The 17,726-nt window shown below is 48.4% G+C and overlaps 1 protein-coding gene across 1 annotated transcript; it reads left to right on the forward strand.

The window, feature by feature from the left end:
• Window positions 1-647: 647 nt before the first annotated feature.
• LOC114071705 (butyrophilin subfamily 1 member A1-like) lies at window positions 648-15,548 on the forward strand (the record flags this gene model as incomplete). Its single annotated transcript, XM_027909553.1, has 7 exons — window positions 648-698; window positions 1,696-2,037; window positions 3,633-3,908; window positions 4,242-4,343; window positions 6,902-6,952; window positions 14,134-14,160; window positions 15,004-15,548. Coding segments are annotated over 7 exons (1,394 nt in total), but the record flags the coding sequence as incomplete, so codon positions are not given.
• Window positions 15,549-17,726: the final 2,178 nt, after the last annotated feature.

Consider the following 17,726-nt stretch of genomic DNA (forward strand, 5'->3'; position numbering starts at 1 on the left):
TGACAGAAATTCCCAAAAGCTGTAAAGGTAATCGAGATCTCTGGAAAGGCACAAGTTCTCTTGATGTCTGAACTCAATGGTTTGAGTGCTTTGCCCCTTCAGAAGTGGCAGCTGATGGCAAGTGCCAGGTGAGAAACATCAGAGGGCTTTGGGACAGCATTTTCCTTCTTTGTGCACTTCCCTTCTGTGCCTTTTCCAGGTCAGCTGAGGGATTGTCCCACCTCTGTGACTGCAGGGATGGACCAGAGGAGATGGCTCCTGTTGGCTCTGGCACTGCTCCCGGCCAGCCCTCTCTCAGGTAACAATTCCATGTGCTGCTCTGCTCCTGCCTGGGGGATTCCACTCTGCAGAGGAGCAAAGTGCCCTGGTGGAGGTGGGGAAGGCCTGAGCCAGGGCAGCTCTGCCATGTCCAGCCCTGCCCCAGCGCCCAGAGCATTGCCCTGCCTGCACGGGCAGTTTGCATCGGCACTGCTGCTTGTGGCACAGGGCTGCCAAGGGGCAGGGCAGGCTGGGAAGCTGCAGGAAATGGGCTCTGGACATGTTCTGTGCTTTTTTTAATTTTCCAAAAAATAGTCCCATGCTGTACAGCTTCTATCAACCTGAAATCTCCCTCCACTCTAGTACTTTATGCTTTCCAACTTCTGCAGTTCCCATTTTACCTCAAAAAAAAAAAAAAAAAAAAAGAACAAAGGGAGAAAGTGAATGTTTTAAACCAAAATTAATTTCTATTTTATATATGTATATATATATATATATATATATATATATATATATATATATATATAAAAAGTCTGAACCATTTTCATCAAATCATTAGTTCTGTTTTTCTAGGTTTTTCAAAACAGAATTTCCCCCAAAGGTCTGGTGGATTTGGTTTAGTTTGTTTTTTTCCTCATGTTTGCATTTTTCTATGATGCCCTGTGGTCTCGTGATCTGCAGATGCGTTAACAAAAGAGAGCAGTATCTTTAGTGAACATTTGCAGATTTCAATTTTTCCCCATTCTCCTCAACAGGCAAAAATGTCTGTCCCAGTCCCCTGTGTCCTTCACATCAGTACATTCTCTGGTTGATTCCAGCCTGATGCCAAAAAACCTTGGAATGTGAACTGCTCAGAGACTTTTTTTTATCTGCAAGCAGCGAGGGATTTGTTTATTCAACGCTGGGAGCAAGCCAGCTCACACTGGACAAACTTGCTCAGCTTGAAAGTGCAAAACCAAGACATCTGATACACTTTAGACATGTGGTTACATCATCTAACATACATATTTATAAGTAGGCTACTCTCTGGGAAGAGTCTTTCCAGACATGCGTTGTCTTCTACTGTGGGGGTCTTCTCCTCAAGCCTTCATCCCTCTGCTGGTCACCATGGACGTGTCTTCCTCAATTTGACCTCCTCCATTAGGTGACCTGAATTCTTCAAGCTTGCAAAATTCTGGTTCTGGGCCTCCTGTCTCTTATTCAAACGTCTTGTTTACCTACTTTATTCCCTTGTGTGCACTACTGCTATTCTTTCTGTAATAAGGACTTTGATCTGGTGAGTAGAAGAGAACATGGTATCAGCCAGTGCTTCTAAAATATTCTTCCAGCAGAACAGGTAGAGCAAACAGGACAAGCTCTACCACCTGAACTGCTGTCAACTCTTTTTTGTGCCTTTTTGCCCTCAGCCAAGTGCTCACTCACCTTTCATTTCCCCAGAAAATTTCCAGATCACCTCTCCACAAACTGTGATGGGGATTATAGGCCAGGATACAATCCTTCCTTGCACCATCTCTTCCACAAAGCCACTGGATAACCCGGAAGTGCAATGGAGGAAAATCACAGACTGGCACACAGAGAACATCTACACATATAGACAGTCTGGTGGTGAACCAGTGCAGAAATACCATGGGAGGACATCAATGCCAGAAGATGGATTTGCCACTGGGAACATGTCTTTGACATTAAAGAATGTTCAGCCAGCAGATGAAGGAATCTATGGTTGCCTTGTGATATCCATAGGCTGGAGCGCTGACACATCCACCGAGCTCAGCGTTGCAGGTTGGAGACTCCCTGGGCTGGGAGGGGAAGGGGGGAAGCTCTTCCAGAGGGAAGAGAGCTCTCTGAAAGGTCACTGACCCCCAGCTGATGCCACTCACACGACCCAACACGTCACCTCCCACTCACAGCACCCCTTGGGCCACGAGGCTCCTGCCTTTTGATCCATGGGACACTTGATTTCTGAGTCACTGAGGGGTCTGTAAGGAGCCAAGAAAATTCAACCCATGTGCCATCACCCAGGAGGGCAGTGGAGGAACTGGTGATCTGACCAGCCCATGAGGGCCATGGCAGCCCTGGCAGCTTTAGGCAAGAAGGAAGGAGCTTTAAAGCTGAATGTTCTAGGAGACACAGAGCCTGCAGTGCCTGTGGGAAGGCAGCTGCCTTGTGTGGGGAAATGGAGCAGGCAGGAACAGCTTGGTAAAGCTGCAAAGAGACTGGGGCTGAGTTCCTGTGCCCAGAGATGTGCAAGCTCCATGCCCAGCCTGAGCCTTGTTGTGAGCCATGTGGGGTTGGAGAGCTGCAGCAATCCCTACTGGGGAGGTGTGAGCCCAGCTGGGGGACAGACAAGTGCTCAGCATCCCTGGCTGTGGGACGATAGGAATGGGTGCCTTCCCTCTGGAGACTCCTCAGCTGGGCTAAGGAGATGTTCTGGGCTGTCAGTTCCCTCCAGCTGAACAGTTGGCATCGTTTGTGTTCAGGGATTGATGATGTCAGATGGAGCTGGTCAGCCTGGAGTCACTGAGCAAAAACAGCACAGAATCATGGAATGACTGGTGTTGGAAGGGGGGCCTTAAAGATCAACTTGTTCCAAACACCTCTCAATGGGCAGGGGTGCCACCCAGAAGAACAGGTTTGCTCCAAGCTCTGTCCAACCGGGCCTTGAACCCTTCCAGGGATCCAGGGGCAGCCACAGCTTCTCTGGGCAAACTGTGCCAGGGTCTCCCCACCCTCTGAGTAAAGAATTCCTTCCAAACATTTAATATAAATCCCCTCATCCGAAAGTAGATAAGAGAGTCTTTTGGGATAGGAGAGGCAAAAAGCTTCCAGCCAGGGCCCATTTCCTGCTATTGCCCAGGACAAATTCCTATGAAATCCAGCTATGACCCAGCAGTAGGACTCAGAACAGTGTGTGGTGCATCCCCCCTCACCACACTGGCACAGCTTTGGTGCAGTCTCTGGGCAGTGACCATCTGTGCCCACCTGTAGTGCTGGCATGGACTGGGGAGGTGCCAGGGAAAAGCTAAATGGCCTTTAGTGCCATTTTGTGCTGCTTTGCCAAACCTCAAACTCGGACCAGCCTCCTACAGATTCATTGTAAAAGAGGGATACAAATCACCTTCTTCCTGCCTGCTCCATGGAATGATGGGGAGCTGAGAGACAAACCCCTCCCACACTGGAGCTCTTTCTCAGCCAAAGGAAATTTGGCATTTATGGCAGATGGAGTGGGGGATCTCAGAACGACCATTGCAAAGGTTGGGTTGAGGACTGAGAGGAACTGGGAGGACACTCAGGAAAAAGCAAGAGCTATGAATCCAAGGTAGAGCTGGTTCCATGCAAACACATTTTTCCCACTCACAAAATTTCTTGCCTTTAAGGTATCGGGGAAGTGTTCCTTGAACTTCTGGGCCCCCAAGGGCAAGGGCTGGAGATTGGCTGCAGATCACACGGATGGTTCCCTGAGCCAACTGTCCAGTGGGTGACTGAGGATGGGCAGGATCTGTCTGCAAGCACTGAAATACAGCAGGACAGCAGGAAGCTCTTCAGTGTGTGGAGTCGAGTCACGGTTACAGGAGAGGAAGTGGGAAAAGTCACCTGTCAAGTCCTGAACCCCCTGGTGCAGATGGAGAAGAAAACTGCTGTGCGCCTCTCAGGTGAGTCCCATCGTCCTGAGAAGCCTTTGCTGGAGGCTCAGTGTCTCAAGAGTCCTGGAAGGCCCTCTCCAGTGCCAGCGAAGATAGCTCTCCAGCGCAGCAAGATCCCAGAGCAGCCTGGGGCTCTGCAGGCAGGACAGGTTGCAGTGAGAAAGGAGCAGGGTCCCTCTTGCCCCAGCTGCACATCCCTAGAAAAGGCAGGTTCTACCCACCCATGTAGGGCTGAGACTATTTTCCCCTTCGTCTCCACAGGAACTCTTTGGGTGGGTGCTCATATTTTGGGGAAAAGATTGAATATTGCCACTGATGACACTCAGATTTTTTCTTTCAAAGGTGCTGCTTTTCCCCATGTGTCTCCATTTGTCCCTGCCTTCTGGACAGTACTCACTGTATTCCTTCTCACATTGGCTGCTGGTGCTGTTCTGGTATTTCAAGGTAAGGGATCATTTCTCACCCCCCTGTGAGACTGGTCTGACAAGAAGGAGGAAATACCAAGTGGAGTCTGGCTCTGGCTCACAGAACTGGGAGACCTTCCTCACCCTGAGCATTCCTGCAGGTAGGAATGCTTCTGTTAGAGAGGCAGAAGAGAGATACCTCCAAATGCAGCTGAGAGCCTGGTTGGACCATGGTATCTACAGGCAAGATGGGGAGAGAGGATGAGACTGGTGGATTACCAGTGCTGAATGAAGAGGGTCCCTTCCTCTGCCTCCATTGGCCTCATCCTCCCAAGCCTTCAGTGGGTCTTGTTCATCAAAGCTGGACCTTTTTTGCCAAAATTGTCAGTGGTACCTCCCACCTTGGAAAGATCTCCAGAGATCTTTGCCTCTGCAGCCATGACTGGGCAGAGGTCTCGTTTCCCTAGGCCAGTGCCAGGTGCTCCAGCTCTGTGGTGCTGGAGGGCACAGCCATGCTCAGCCCTTCCTGGGGTGCCTCTGCGCACGTGGCTTTCCTGCCTGGGTGGGAGTTGGAGCAGGGCCCTGCCAAGCCTGGACAACCTGTGTCAGACTGTCCTGGCTCAGGGCCCAAACCAGCACCAGGAAACCACTGCTCCTGACAAGGCAGGACTGGCACTTCCCCAGCAGCTCTCCTGAGCTCACACACTCACAGCTTCTGAGATCTGTGCATGGACCTTCCTCTGGACCTGGAGAGGTCCCACAAGGGCTGACAAAGGCCCAGGGAAGGAGCCCCATGAGCACAGAAGGGAAGGAAGAACGGCAGGTCATGAAGCCGTGGTAGGTGGGAGCTGTGACAGACACCTCTGGGCACTGGCAGAGCCCACTTGACCAGGCTGTGTCGGCAACCTTGGCAGAGGCTCCTGGTGGCATTTGGACTGTTCCCTTACCTGGCCCTCTCCCCACCCCACAGGTTGCCCTGCCAAAGGCCCCCAGCAAGTGTTTTGTCCCAGCCAGCATCCCCATGCAGATGTCCCAGTGTACATGGGGCTGGAAGGAGGATGCCCAGAGAAACAGTGTGCCAGGCCAGGCCAGGCCAGGGGCTGTGCCAGGGGAGACTGGGACAGGCTGGAGTGTACTCTGTCCCATCCTCCCTGGGATGTCAGGCAAGCTCTTTTCCTGCAGCTGTGCCTTTGGGTGCCCTGTTTGCAGGGACATGCCCTTCCCTGGGGAAGGCTTGTGGATGGCTGTACCCAAAGTCCTGTTGTACAGCCAGGCTTTTTCCCAGAAAACTGTGGGTTTTTAGTTTTAAGAAGTGTCTGCTCCCGCCAGTTCTTCCCATTCTCTTTGCCACAAGGGCTCAGGCCCTGGGCAAGCCCTGCTCCCCTTCCCCTGGTTCAGGAGCACTCAATCAGCCTGACAAGTGTCTCCAGGAGTAATTGGGGCAGGAAAGTTCCTTCTTTCCTCAGAGATCCTTTTCTATGAGAGCCCATCTCCTCTTTAGCCCATGGTGTGGCCATTCCTCTGGCCTCTCTTTCCTGTCTGAAAAGGAAGGAGAGGCCCAGCTTGTCTCAAAACAGCTTTTAGTCTTTCCTGGGCTTCAGAGGGAGCACGCTAGAGGCATGTGCCCCATGTCTGGAAAACAAAAGTATCACATGCCCTGATCGACTGTTTTCTCTGGAAGACTGACAAAATGAGAGTAGAACTGGTTATTAATATGTGAGAGGTTAAGGTTTGAGGATTGCTGGAAAAACGTATTCAAAGCAATACCCAGACAAGCTCTAATCCTCAATGAAAGCTCAAGATAATCATTCTATGTGCACAGTGTGGTTCTTACCCAATCAATGTGCCTGTCAAGAAAGGCAGGGTCAGCCCTTTGACTTGATTCCAAGTGTTATGATGGAGTCTTTCCTGACTTTTCCCCAATCTTGACTCACTTTCTTACTACTGCTTTACATTCAGGTGGAGCTTCAGTGACTCCAGTCATACGTAACGTTGGTACTGATTGGTGTACTGATTGTCTCCCTTCACTCTCAGTGATATAGTCAATAAAGTGTGCACAGAGTGCATGCTTTGTGAGGGTTGCTCATACCTTGGAGACAGGTAACTCTGGGGTGGAGGTCTTTGTTAGCATTACAGTGAGGTGATAATGAACCAAGTTCATTTGAGCAGACCGATTTTGCCCCAGCTGCTGGTTCAGCAGCAAGACATCTTCTCCTCTTTCCCTTGGTTGAGGTTTATTAGCTACAAGGCAACACCGAGTTCCACCCCCCGCAGGTATTCCAGCAGGAATCCAGGGTCTCCATTGCACTACACCCTCCGTTTCCCTCTCTTTAGCATGTGCTTAAGGTTCCAGGTTATGCCTGTGGAGTCATTGTGGAAGAGGTTTCGGCCATGCTGAGCACAATCCATCCAGGGAGGAAGAGTTGCATTTCACTCTACAATTCCTGTGCTGTTATAACTTGACTGTTGGAATGTGTGTTTCCCAGTTTTCTCTAATTTTACCCTCAGTCACCTTCCCACAGTTGGCAAACTCTGTCTGGATCCCCCCAGCAAGCTGCAACAAATCCACTCATTGTCTGCTTCTTTCTTTCCCAACAGGACTCAAAAGGCTGCAGTACGACAAAGGTAAGCACAGGGGAGACAATGGAGGTGAGTCCTCAGAGCCTGAGTGCAGCTCTGGAAAACACATCCAACCCCCTCTGAGGGCTGTTTGCGGAACACACTCAGATCAAGGATGGTTTGATGACTTGTTTCCCTGCCCTGTGCTGCCAAAGGCCCTGCCTGTGCCTGTCAGGAGCATCTCAGCTGTGGGAAGCAAGGACAGCACTGGCCACTGCAGCTCTCCCCGCCCTCCCACTCCTGCTTTGGCCTCTGTGGCCTTTCAGCAAAACAGTCTGGAGCTGATTTGGTTGCACTGCAGGAGCAGCTCACTGTTCTTTAATCCTGAATCAGTAATGGTTGGCTGTAAGTTATACAAACATTGTGTACCCTTACCACAAAAGCTGTGGCTGTGATACTGATAGGATAATGGGGGAAATGGAGTAAGTGTCACCAGGATTGGAAATTCTTTGGAAATGCAACTATATTGCTCCAAACTACCTTTCAAATTTCAGTGGATGAGGTACCTTCTTCCCCTTCTCCCATGGTTGCAGCAGTCATTGAGTGCAGCCAGAGCTGGGCTTGGATACAATTAAGAGCTAAACAAACATTGGTTTGGACTGCAGATTGAGTACATCTGTGATCAGTTGGGGGTTATTTCATTAATTCCCTCCCACTGAGGTAATAGATCCATTAGAAGCCATTGATTAGTTGCCAGAGCCAAAAGGGAAGGCTGTAGAGGGTGTTTCAGTTTGTTCAGGTCCCACGTTATCGTGACCAGTTTGTTCATTGATACCTCAGAATTGTTGCCATTTTGAACTCCCAATCCTGTTTCCAAGAGGTGATACCTCTTTTGACTCATCTTTGGGAGAGAGGGTTTGTTTATGCAGCCATGCTGCCTATCCTGTGCAAGAGGTTTTTCAGGAATGGTGAGCAAGCTGTTTGGATTGTGGGAACATTATTCTGCACAAACAGTTCAGCTCATTTTGAGAGACCTTGCTGGGTTAAGCAACATTTGGTTTTGACCTGTATTTTTGATTAAGTAGAGATCAATCTTATAGACATGAGGAGACAGTTCAGTGGAAGGCTGAGTTGTTGGAGATTGCATCCTCCAAGATGATGTCTCCTTTAATTCCCTTTAAAAAGGGAATGTGTTGATTTCCACTCTCATCTATGATGATCCACTCCTACCTATAAAGGCTGCTGTTACTGTGTAGAGCTGCTGCAGATAAACTTAGGCCAGGCCTAGTTAGGTCTGGCAGTACATGCCCCTCTATCCATGGCCACCCCATCATACACAAATTCCACAACTTGAGTTCGACAGTCAGGAAATCAAAGGATAGTTCTACACCCTGCTCTCCCCATTGACGCAATGCAAGCACAGGTTGTTTAAAAGGACAGTTGTACCAGCTATTGGTTTCTGATATCTGGGAGCAGGATTTCTAGTTGTTCTTTGGTTTGGTATAACCTGCCCAGTATGTTTAAATTTCAGCGAGGATTTTGTGGGTAGATTGCCCAGGACCCTACTTTTATTTCTTCCCAGGCATTGCTTGGAGTGCCAGTATTTCAGAAACAATGTGGTTTTCATGAGTTGTTCTAATTCCTTTGCCATCCATTTTCTCCCATTCTCTCTCATTCTTTAATATCCCTCATCTCCATGGACAACCACAACAGCAAGGTTCAGTCTGGCCTTTTCTTCATGTGGAATCCCAGCACTTCCAGTAAATTTCACATAAGTTTGGGATCATGGCCTACCTGTGTCTTGATTATCATTGTCAGGGCATAGAGGAACATCATAAATCCAACCTGTTGGTTTGTCCTGCTCAAAATACAGGTGTCCAGCTAGTCATGCAGAGCAACAATAGTGTTACAGCTCAGACTAATGACAGGAGTCCTTGTACACATTAAGGGTTGGTGTGAGTAATCCATCCATCCACATGGAGTTCATTCGACGTTTCTGGGAAAAAGAAAAGGAAGGAAATATGCTCAGTTGGAAATGCAATTGGTGATGTTATTAAAAAGAGGGTAAGGTCCACGGAGCACTGATTGGATGTATTTTTCTGGAGGGATCTCCAGCATCCCAAGCACAGAGACAGTTAGGAGTGTCTGCTACCACTGGCACTGCTCCAATTTGAGGTGTTTTCACTGAGACAGTGGGAAGGAAGATTACACTCAGGTACCCCTAGATACCAACCAGTAGAAATATTCAGGAAAATTTATTTCCAGAGGCCGAGAACACTAACTTTATGGCACTAAGCACAGGGCATGAGAAAACACGCTCCTATTTCCTCTCAGGGCCTTTCCAATGCTCGCATGTCCCCCCCTTGCAGGACCTTCCAGGTTGTCTGTAAGAATTTTATCTTTTCGGGGAGTTAACCTCTCCGTAAGGCAGGAGAAGAAAAAACACCAAAATATCTGTGGGAAGATGTCCTTTCCCAGGCAGCAAAGCTTTCTTCAGTGACATAAGCTTTCCTGACTGACATAAACCCTTGCCTCCTCGGATTAAATATTCCACAAAGACTCTTCTGTACTTACAGACACGTTTTGCAGCATAACACCCAGTAGGGTATTCCCCTGCTTCAATGTGGACCTTTGGCACAATCATGTGAGCCAAGGGCTTTCATTTTCAGCAGCCACCTCTGCTGCATCTGCTATTTAGTCGTCACAGGGCACGAGACAATCACAGATGCTAAGCAGGTTTATGAATTTTTGAAAATTGCTTGACTAGCCCACTGGTAAGTTCAACACCACCACTGGCTTGGGGCAGTTTGGAGTATGAAATACTCAGAGGATTTCTTCTTCCTTGGCCCAGACTTGCACCACTGCAGCTGTAAAGTGTGTCCCATTGTCACTTGGAATTTCCTGCGGAAGGGAGAGTACACTGAACCAGTCCTTCAAGGCCCTCTTATGTGTTTTCTCTGGTCACTGATACAAACCCAGTTGCCGCAGCGAAACCAGAGATACCTCCCACTCCTACCAGCACACGTGTTTTCCCATCTGATGATCGCAATAGACCAGTGCCATCAGTCTACCAAGTGTGACACGACGTTTTCTTATCCCAAATGCGCAGAGGAGGTGCCTTGCTGGGATGGTGCCTGTGAGTCACCATCGACATTATGAACAGACAGCACTATTTGCTGACACAGTGCAACTGATACAGGCCCTCCTCAGGTGAGGCCTTCCCGATATCAACCGGCTTGTCTGGTATGGCCCACTTTATGTGTCACCATTCGAGCAGGCTTTCCCGTGCTCAGTCATTGTTTATGAGTTCAATCTTTTTACCTGCCAGTCCTTGGCTGCCCAGTGGCCGATCCCCTCAGTGGCTCCTTTGTAAACAGCATCTGAGTCAGTGTCAATCTGGCCAGCGCCGTGTTGTGCAGGCGGCAGAACTGCTCCAAGTTCTCTGGCTTGTGCACTTCCTTTACCTGTTTCACTTAACCATTCTCCTGTGGCCACTTACAGAGCCACGACCTTATAATGCCCTTAATTGCCCTGTCTATAAGATGATATATGACTGAACCACACCCCTGTGAGACACCTGTCCTCTTGCAGTGCAAATGCCTCCCAAACTGGGGAGGGACATCCTTCCAGGGATGGCTTAAAATACCAGTGTACCATCTCTGTCCTTCTGCAGTTTGGATACTTGAACATTCTTTTCAGTGGCTGGCATAATTTCATTAACACCTTCCAGAGGAGCAATACAATTTACACACTGTAGGCTTCTGAGCAATCCCTGTGGACAGTGTTGTGTGTTTATGAACCACATCCAGAAGACCAAAGGGTCCCCGAACGACCACACTCTGACCTCTCTTTTCTTTGTTCTGCTTGTTTCACACTCACACCAGGGATAAGCAAACCCTTCTCAAGGTCTGAATACCCCATTTTGGTATCACTGAAAGAGTGAGCACTAAATTCTAGTGCTCTTTGTGGCCCTTCTTTGCGGTCCCTTCCGCCAAAGGTGTCAGTGAGAGCCGTGTTGGCTGAACCCCCATTCACAAGGATAGGGTCAGTGGGGTGGATAGGACCAGGCTCCTGGAATAGTTTCAGTCCTTTTATTAATAACTTCAGTGCATCTGTATGTTGTTCAGTCCATTCCCATGATATATCCTTTCTGAGCAGATTGCATAACCACAGGCAGGGATAGAAGAACAAGGAATATGTTTATGCCAATATCCCAAAGTTCCCACAACTTCCTGTAGCTCCTTTACACTGCCCAAGCTCTAATTTTTCCAGAGTATCTGACAGAACCAGAGAGAGTTCTTTAATCCACCAGACTCCTAAGAGTTTAACCTCTCGTTCCACTCCGTGGCATTTTGCTTCTGCAACTTCCAGTCCCTCTTTTTTCCAAATCTGTTTCCTTTGTAATTACGGCCATCTGAGCCCCTGCATCAATTAGAAATTCATCCCTAATCTTTTGATAAACTAGAGCATCATCCCTAATCTTTTGATGAACTAGAATATTAATTGAAGGTTTGGGGCATTCATTGGGGAACCACGGTGCTGCTATTACCCACCAGGCAGGGTGGCTCACTGCCCTCCCCAGGGATTTGAGGCTTCCTTTGAGGATTCTCCCAAATCAGTTAAGTACTGTCTCAGGGCAGAAGGTACACACTCATCTCGAGGCATAAGTTTTTCCTGCAGTTGTTCCTCCCACCGTTTTTCTTTATGCAATCAGGGATTGAACTTACTGATAGAGGGCATCCTTGGATCACCAGGAAACCAAAACTGAGGTACTTCCATCTCCCGAGCTGGCACAGGGCACCCTGCTCTTTATCAAATTTGGGTCTTTCCTTAGACCTTGTATTAAATTTGGACTTTAAAGTGTTAAGCTCATGGATGCCCTGTGAACAGTCTAGAGGCCTTTCTGCAGGTGAGTTAATGGTCCAGCCCATCGAGTGTCCGTAACCAACCATGTCTTGTACAGCCTCATCCCAAGTGGGAAGGGGTCTCGCTGGCTCTGTCTGTGACTGGTACTTCAGTTATTTTGCAACTGATCTCAAATATTTGCAACATACATCTTAAGACTTTCAGGGAGACCATGAATGAGAGGGGTTAACCGGGCTGGATCAGTGGGAGCTTCCCTTGGAGATCCTTGTGTAGATCTCTCTCACCCATCACCTGTGTGCTGCTGCCTTCTGCACTGACACAGCCAACTCAGAGCCTATTGTTTGAATGATCAGTGGATCCTCTCTCTCCTGAGGATCTACACACCCTCCCTGCACACTACTCATGATCTCTACTCATGATCTCCCAGAGTGGTAGTTAGAAATACTCCGGGTCCCCAAAAGCCTCTTACTTCCTCTCATTCAGGAAAACTCGGGCTCGTTCCAGAAGGGAAACTTTGTCCCACATTCAACTTTGGATTCCTCTGATCACCTTGAAAAATGTCCTTGTCATTTTAATAGGTCAGCTGGTATCCCAGCTGTACACACCAAAGTATGAATTTCATGATCACTGTCAACAGCAGTCTCAGTCTTAATTATTGGTCACAAGGAAACCATCCCAAATTTGGAATTGAGGGACCCCAAAATTTCTTCGTCGTCATCATCATCATCATCAATCATCATCATCATCATCATCATCATCATCATCATCACTGTCACTTCAGATATCCCAGTCCCAAGTCTCAAGATAAGATGGCAGTGTGGAGAGCTGCCTGATCAAAACAGGAACCTGTCTCTCCAGCAGCAGCTTCTCTTTGTACTCTGCTGCAGCAAGAAGAATTTTCAAGTGGTCGACCTCGATTTTAAGAGGATCACTATCAGTCATAAGTATATCAATCCAGATTCACAGTTTCTCTTGTGTCCCTATCAAAGGCTAATGATTACTTCAACCCCTCACTTTCTAATTTCAGAGCAGCACACTCTATGTCATAAATCCATCTGGAAGCAAAAGAACCTTTAGCATCTTTCTGTGCACAAAACAAACAGGCTCCTAAAACTGCACAAATGACAACTTTACCTTTTCCCTCTTTAGACTTTTCCTCAACCTGACATTGTTCAATACATTCCACCACTTTCTTTTCATCTTTCCAAAACTTTTGAGCCACTCCTTCCCAGCCTGGGAAAGGGGCACCTTTATATTTTTGCAGCACCCTGATCATGGCAGTCCTGCCAACTGTCCCAAATTTCTGCCACATGAAAGGGGATCTCCTCAAACCCTTTGTGTTTGATTGGTCCATCAGCACCCCAGAGGGAAGGTGAGACCCCTGTGCCCAAGCCATCTCTCAGTGTCCCACTATGGGGACTCCACTGAACCATCCGCTGGATCAGAGGGTGGTTTGACTGATGTGTCCAGGGACACATGTGGACAATACATGAGAGACCCCTCCATGTTCCCCACAATTTTAGTCATAAATGTTCTCCACTGCCAGTGACTGTCAGTGCTCGTGAAGGACTCGCAGTAGCAGTTCCTGGAATGACACTCTTTATTATCATTTTTTCTGATAATACGAAACTGCGACAGCTTAAGGCTTGAGCATTGCTGGTGACAGTGTCTGATTGCATATACAATTTGCAAGTGGTACCCATACAACTCTAATGCCCAGTGTAATTTCACTTGAGACAATCATTCGGTGCACACAGGATATGGTTCTACGGTACCTAATTTGTGTCCCTGTGGGTGAGAGACAGGCTCAGCCACTGACCACTCTCAGAAGTTACGATGGAGTCTTCTCTAATTTATCCCCATCCTTAATTCAGTTTTACACTGTTTGTTTTCATTTGAGTGGAGCTTTAGTAGCTCTAGTCCTGCATACCTTTGGTACTGATTTTGGTGAAATCCTCATGCATCACTCTTAATGACATAGTCAATAAAATTTGAAACACACGACCAGTAAGGGGAGAGGAGTAATCCTGGGGTGGAGGGGTGTGTTAGTATGACAGTGAGGTGATAATGAACCAAGTTCATCTGAGGAGAGCAATTGTGCCCCAGATGGTGGTTCAGGAGAAAGACATCTTCTCTCCCTCTGGGTTGCAAGCTGCTGTGAGGTTTATCAGCCACAAGATACCACCAAGTTCCCTTCCCTGCAGGGATTCCAGCAGAGCCTGGCCACAGGGTCTCCACTCTGCTCCACCCTCCCTTTCATTGCCCTTAGAATGTGCAGCGGAATGTGAATATCCAAGTTTTCTCTAATTTTTCCCCACATCTTCTCACAGTTAGTGACCTCTGTTTGAATCCCCCAGCAAGCTGCGACAAATCCACTCATTGTCTGCTTTTTTCTTTTCCAACAGAGTTCATGGAACAACTGATGTGGCCAGGTAAGCATAGGGGAGACAATGGAGGTGAGTCCTCAGAGCCTGAGTGCAGCTCTGGAAAACACATCCAACCCCCTTCAAGGGCTGTTTGCGGAACACGCTCAGATCAAGGGTGGTTTGATGACTTGTTTCCCTGCCCTGTGCTGCCAAAGGCCCTGCCTGTGCCTGTCAGGAGCATCTCAGCTGTGGGAAGCAAGGACAGCACTGGCCACTGCAGCTCTCCCCGCCCTCCCACTCCTGCTTTGGCCTCTGTGGCCTTTCAGCAAAAGAGTCTGGAGCTGATTTGGTTGCACTGCAGGAGCAGCTCACTGTTCTTTAATCCTGAATCAGTAATGGTTGGCTGTAAGTCATACACCAAAGCAACTGGTATTCCAATATTTGAAGCAATATCCTAGGATGGTGCTGTTCTTTAATTGAGGAGAAATTACGTAAAGTTTCAAAATCACCTTCTGACTTTGCGAAGGAGTTAATCCTGACACCCAAAACTAATTGCAGCTGCTGTCACCTCCTGGTCCTTTTGCTCAGGCCACCCCCCAGCAATGCAGAGGTGGAGGCAGAGGGTGTCCAGCCCCACAGGCTCCTCCTTGGAGCTGCCTGCTGGAGTCCCAGGAGCTCTGGCTGAGTGCCTGGCACTCAGGGTGTGCAGGCTGCCACTCTCTCAGCAGCCCAAGGAAGGGATGTGGCGGGAGGGAAGGGAGAGGCTCGAGGTGCCCTGAGGCTGCCAAGGACACCTGAGCCTGGAGGGGGGAAGGACAAATGAGAGGGGGATGAGGGCCCAGAAGAGAAAGGCTCAAAAAAGCAGAGCTTGTGTTTTCTGCTCCTCATTGCCTGACCTGACTATTGCAGAGAATATTGCCCTGGACGCTGACACAGCTCATCCCAGATTGGAAATATCTGCAAATGAGGATAGTGTGAAAGATACTGGTATCATCAGAGACTTGCCCAGGAACGAGAAGAGATTCGATTCCCATCTGTTTGTGTTGGCAAAGGAAGGATACACATCTGGGAAACACTACTGGGAAGTTGTTGTTGGGAGAAGAAGCAGTTGGGCCGTGGGTGTTGCCCGGGAATCTGTGACTCGCAAAGGGCCGTTGACTCTGTGCCCTAAGAACGGCTTCTGGGTCATAGGTCTGGCAGATGGGAAAGACTATTGGGCCTACACGGATCCTCAGACCCGTCTGAGTGTGAGTGGGAAGCTGAAATACATTGGGATCTTCCTGGACATCCCAGCCAGGCAGGTGTCTTTCTACAATACCCTTAAGGGACCAGATGCTCTGTACACTTTTAGCATTGCTGATGGCAGCAGCCAGGCAGATGAATTCATTCCCTTCTTCTCCCTAGGCCGTTATACTCTAATCCCTGATCCTAATCCTCTGCTACTACTGCCGTAGTTTTGTGATGATGAATAGTTCACTGTGCATTTCTAAGGTCAATAATGCACAGCCAGTGATGAAATCCCACTGTAATCAGGCTGTGCCTAATTTGTGTCTCCTGAACAAAGACAGTGAAGGAGAGGACAGGCCTGTCATAGTGGCCAGCTCTGAATTTTTTACATTATGGGTGAGAATGAAAAATATTTTGAGGGAAATTTTATGTACTCAAGAAAAATAAAATATTCTTTCATGATTGTATGAAGAAGCGCTTCTCGTGGATTCTGAATTTTCCTGAAAAATTACTCTTCTTTTAGTAATAATCCTAATAATCATTCATTTGTCATTTTATTAAGGAGGGAGAGTGGTACGGTGGCTTTGTGGACACTGGGAACAACCAGCCAGGGTCACACATCTCTGCAAGGCACTGGAATATCTCCGAGGATGGACTCCACAGCCTCTCTGGGTGACTGAAACCTGGGCTTGATCACACTCAAAGTCAGTGTTTCCTGATATTCAGAGGGACCCTCCCGTGTTTCAGTTTTTCCCATTGCCTTGTGTCCTGTGCCTGGCACCTCTGGGAAGAGCCTCCTTCATTTGTTGACAGACATTGCTGAGATCCCCCCAAGCCTTCTCCTCTCCAAGCTGAACAGTCCCTGCTCTCCCAGCCTTTCCTCACGGGAGAAATCCTCAGTCCCTAAATCATCCCTGTGGGCCTTCCCTGGACTCTCCCCAGCCTCTCTGTATCTCTTTTGTCTTGGGGAGCCCAGAACAGCAGTTGTGGCCTCGCCAGTGCTGAGCAGAAGGCAAAGATCCCCTGTCTCAACTTGTGGCCTCCTAATACTGCCTGGGGTACCACTATTCCTTTGTGGGAAGAGCAGGTTCCTCAGCTTGGAGCCCAGCACAGCCCTCAGGTCCTTTTCTGCCCAGATGTTTTGCAGCTGGATGTCCCCCAGCATGTGCTGGTGCCTGGCCTTGTTCCTGCCCACCTACAGGAATTTGCCCTTCTCCTTGCTGGCTTTGCAGAGGTTCCTGCCAGCCCCTTTTTCTCCAGCCTGTTCAGACTCTTCTGGATGGCAGCAGGACCCTCTGGCACATGAGCCACAGCTGCCAGTCTGGGATCATCATCCACCAGGCTGAGGGGACTCCCCACTCCACACCTGAGATCCCTAATGGAGATGTTAAAAAAAGGACACAGTGAGTATTGACCCCTGGACTACCCTACTAGATGTGTTCTCAGTTTCCCACTCATTCAGATGAAAGCATTCAAATGATGGGACTTCCAACATCAAACACTGTTGCAGCAGGCTTTTGGCGTATAAGAAAAAGCAGAAGTTTTAATGCTGTTTAAAGTGAACATGCTTCCAAAATGGCTTTGTAACTCTTTGTGTAAACTCACCTTTCTTCTTCCCAAGGTTCTTCAGTCTTATCTCTAGTTTAGAATGTCTAAGAGATAACTGAGAGCTTACCTATTAGTTGTTAATCCCTTATTGTAATTGGCTAGTTGTGAGACCTCCTGAACTCCCAGTGGTCATCTTGTAATCCCCCCAAGAGCTATTTAAGTCGCTACCCAGATCAGTAAACTCTCTCTCTGCCTTCTCTCCCTGCTGCTGCTGTCCTGTGGTCTCTGCAGGGCCCATGGGGGACCACGTGGTGGGGGGAAGGGGGAGGGAGCACTGCTCCCCTCCGGGACTAGAGGTAAAAGGAGAAGACCTCTATCTTGGAGTTTCCCTCCCTATCCCCCTTCGATGTTCTTCAAAACACATTCTCCAATGGTTTCCAACTGGACTGATGCTCCTTTTAGAAGAAAAAGCAGCCCAAACTCCCATACCTCCTGTCAGTGGAGGCAGCAGTCACTGACACCTCCTGTGTTCAAAGATGCTTAAAGGGACTAGGAGTAGCTTCTCATCGAAAAATAAAGTCTTCTGACTGTAAACAGGGAATAATGGTGGGAGATTATCCCAAGTCTAACACATATTTAGACGTAACAGGGATAGATATTTTAAATACATGCTGGTGGCCTGTTCAACATAATATGGGATACTACTGGCTTTGAGGAAACCAGGCTAGGAAAGCTCCACTGCCTGGATGGCAAGGAATAGGCACCATTGGATTTGTGGTACCTGAGGTAGATGTCATTGATAAATCGGAATTCCCCAGAGGACATCTACAGTCTTTTGATATGATAGGCCAGTCTCT

Source organism: Empidonax traillii, unplaced genomic scaffold, assembly GCF_003031625.1.
Source record: "Empidonax traillii isolate 1590-97213 ecotype Southwest subspecies unplaced genomic scaffold, ASM303162v1 scaffold2218:size32083, whole genome shotgun sequence".
NCBI classification, from domain to species: Eukaryota; Metazoa; Chordata; class Aves; order Passeriformes; family Tyrannidae; genus Empidonax; species Empidonax traillii.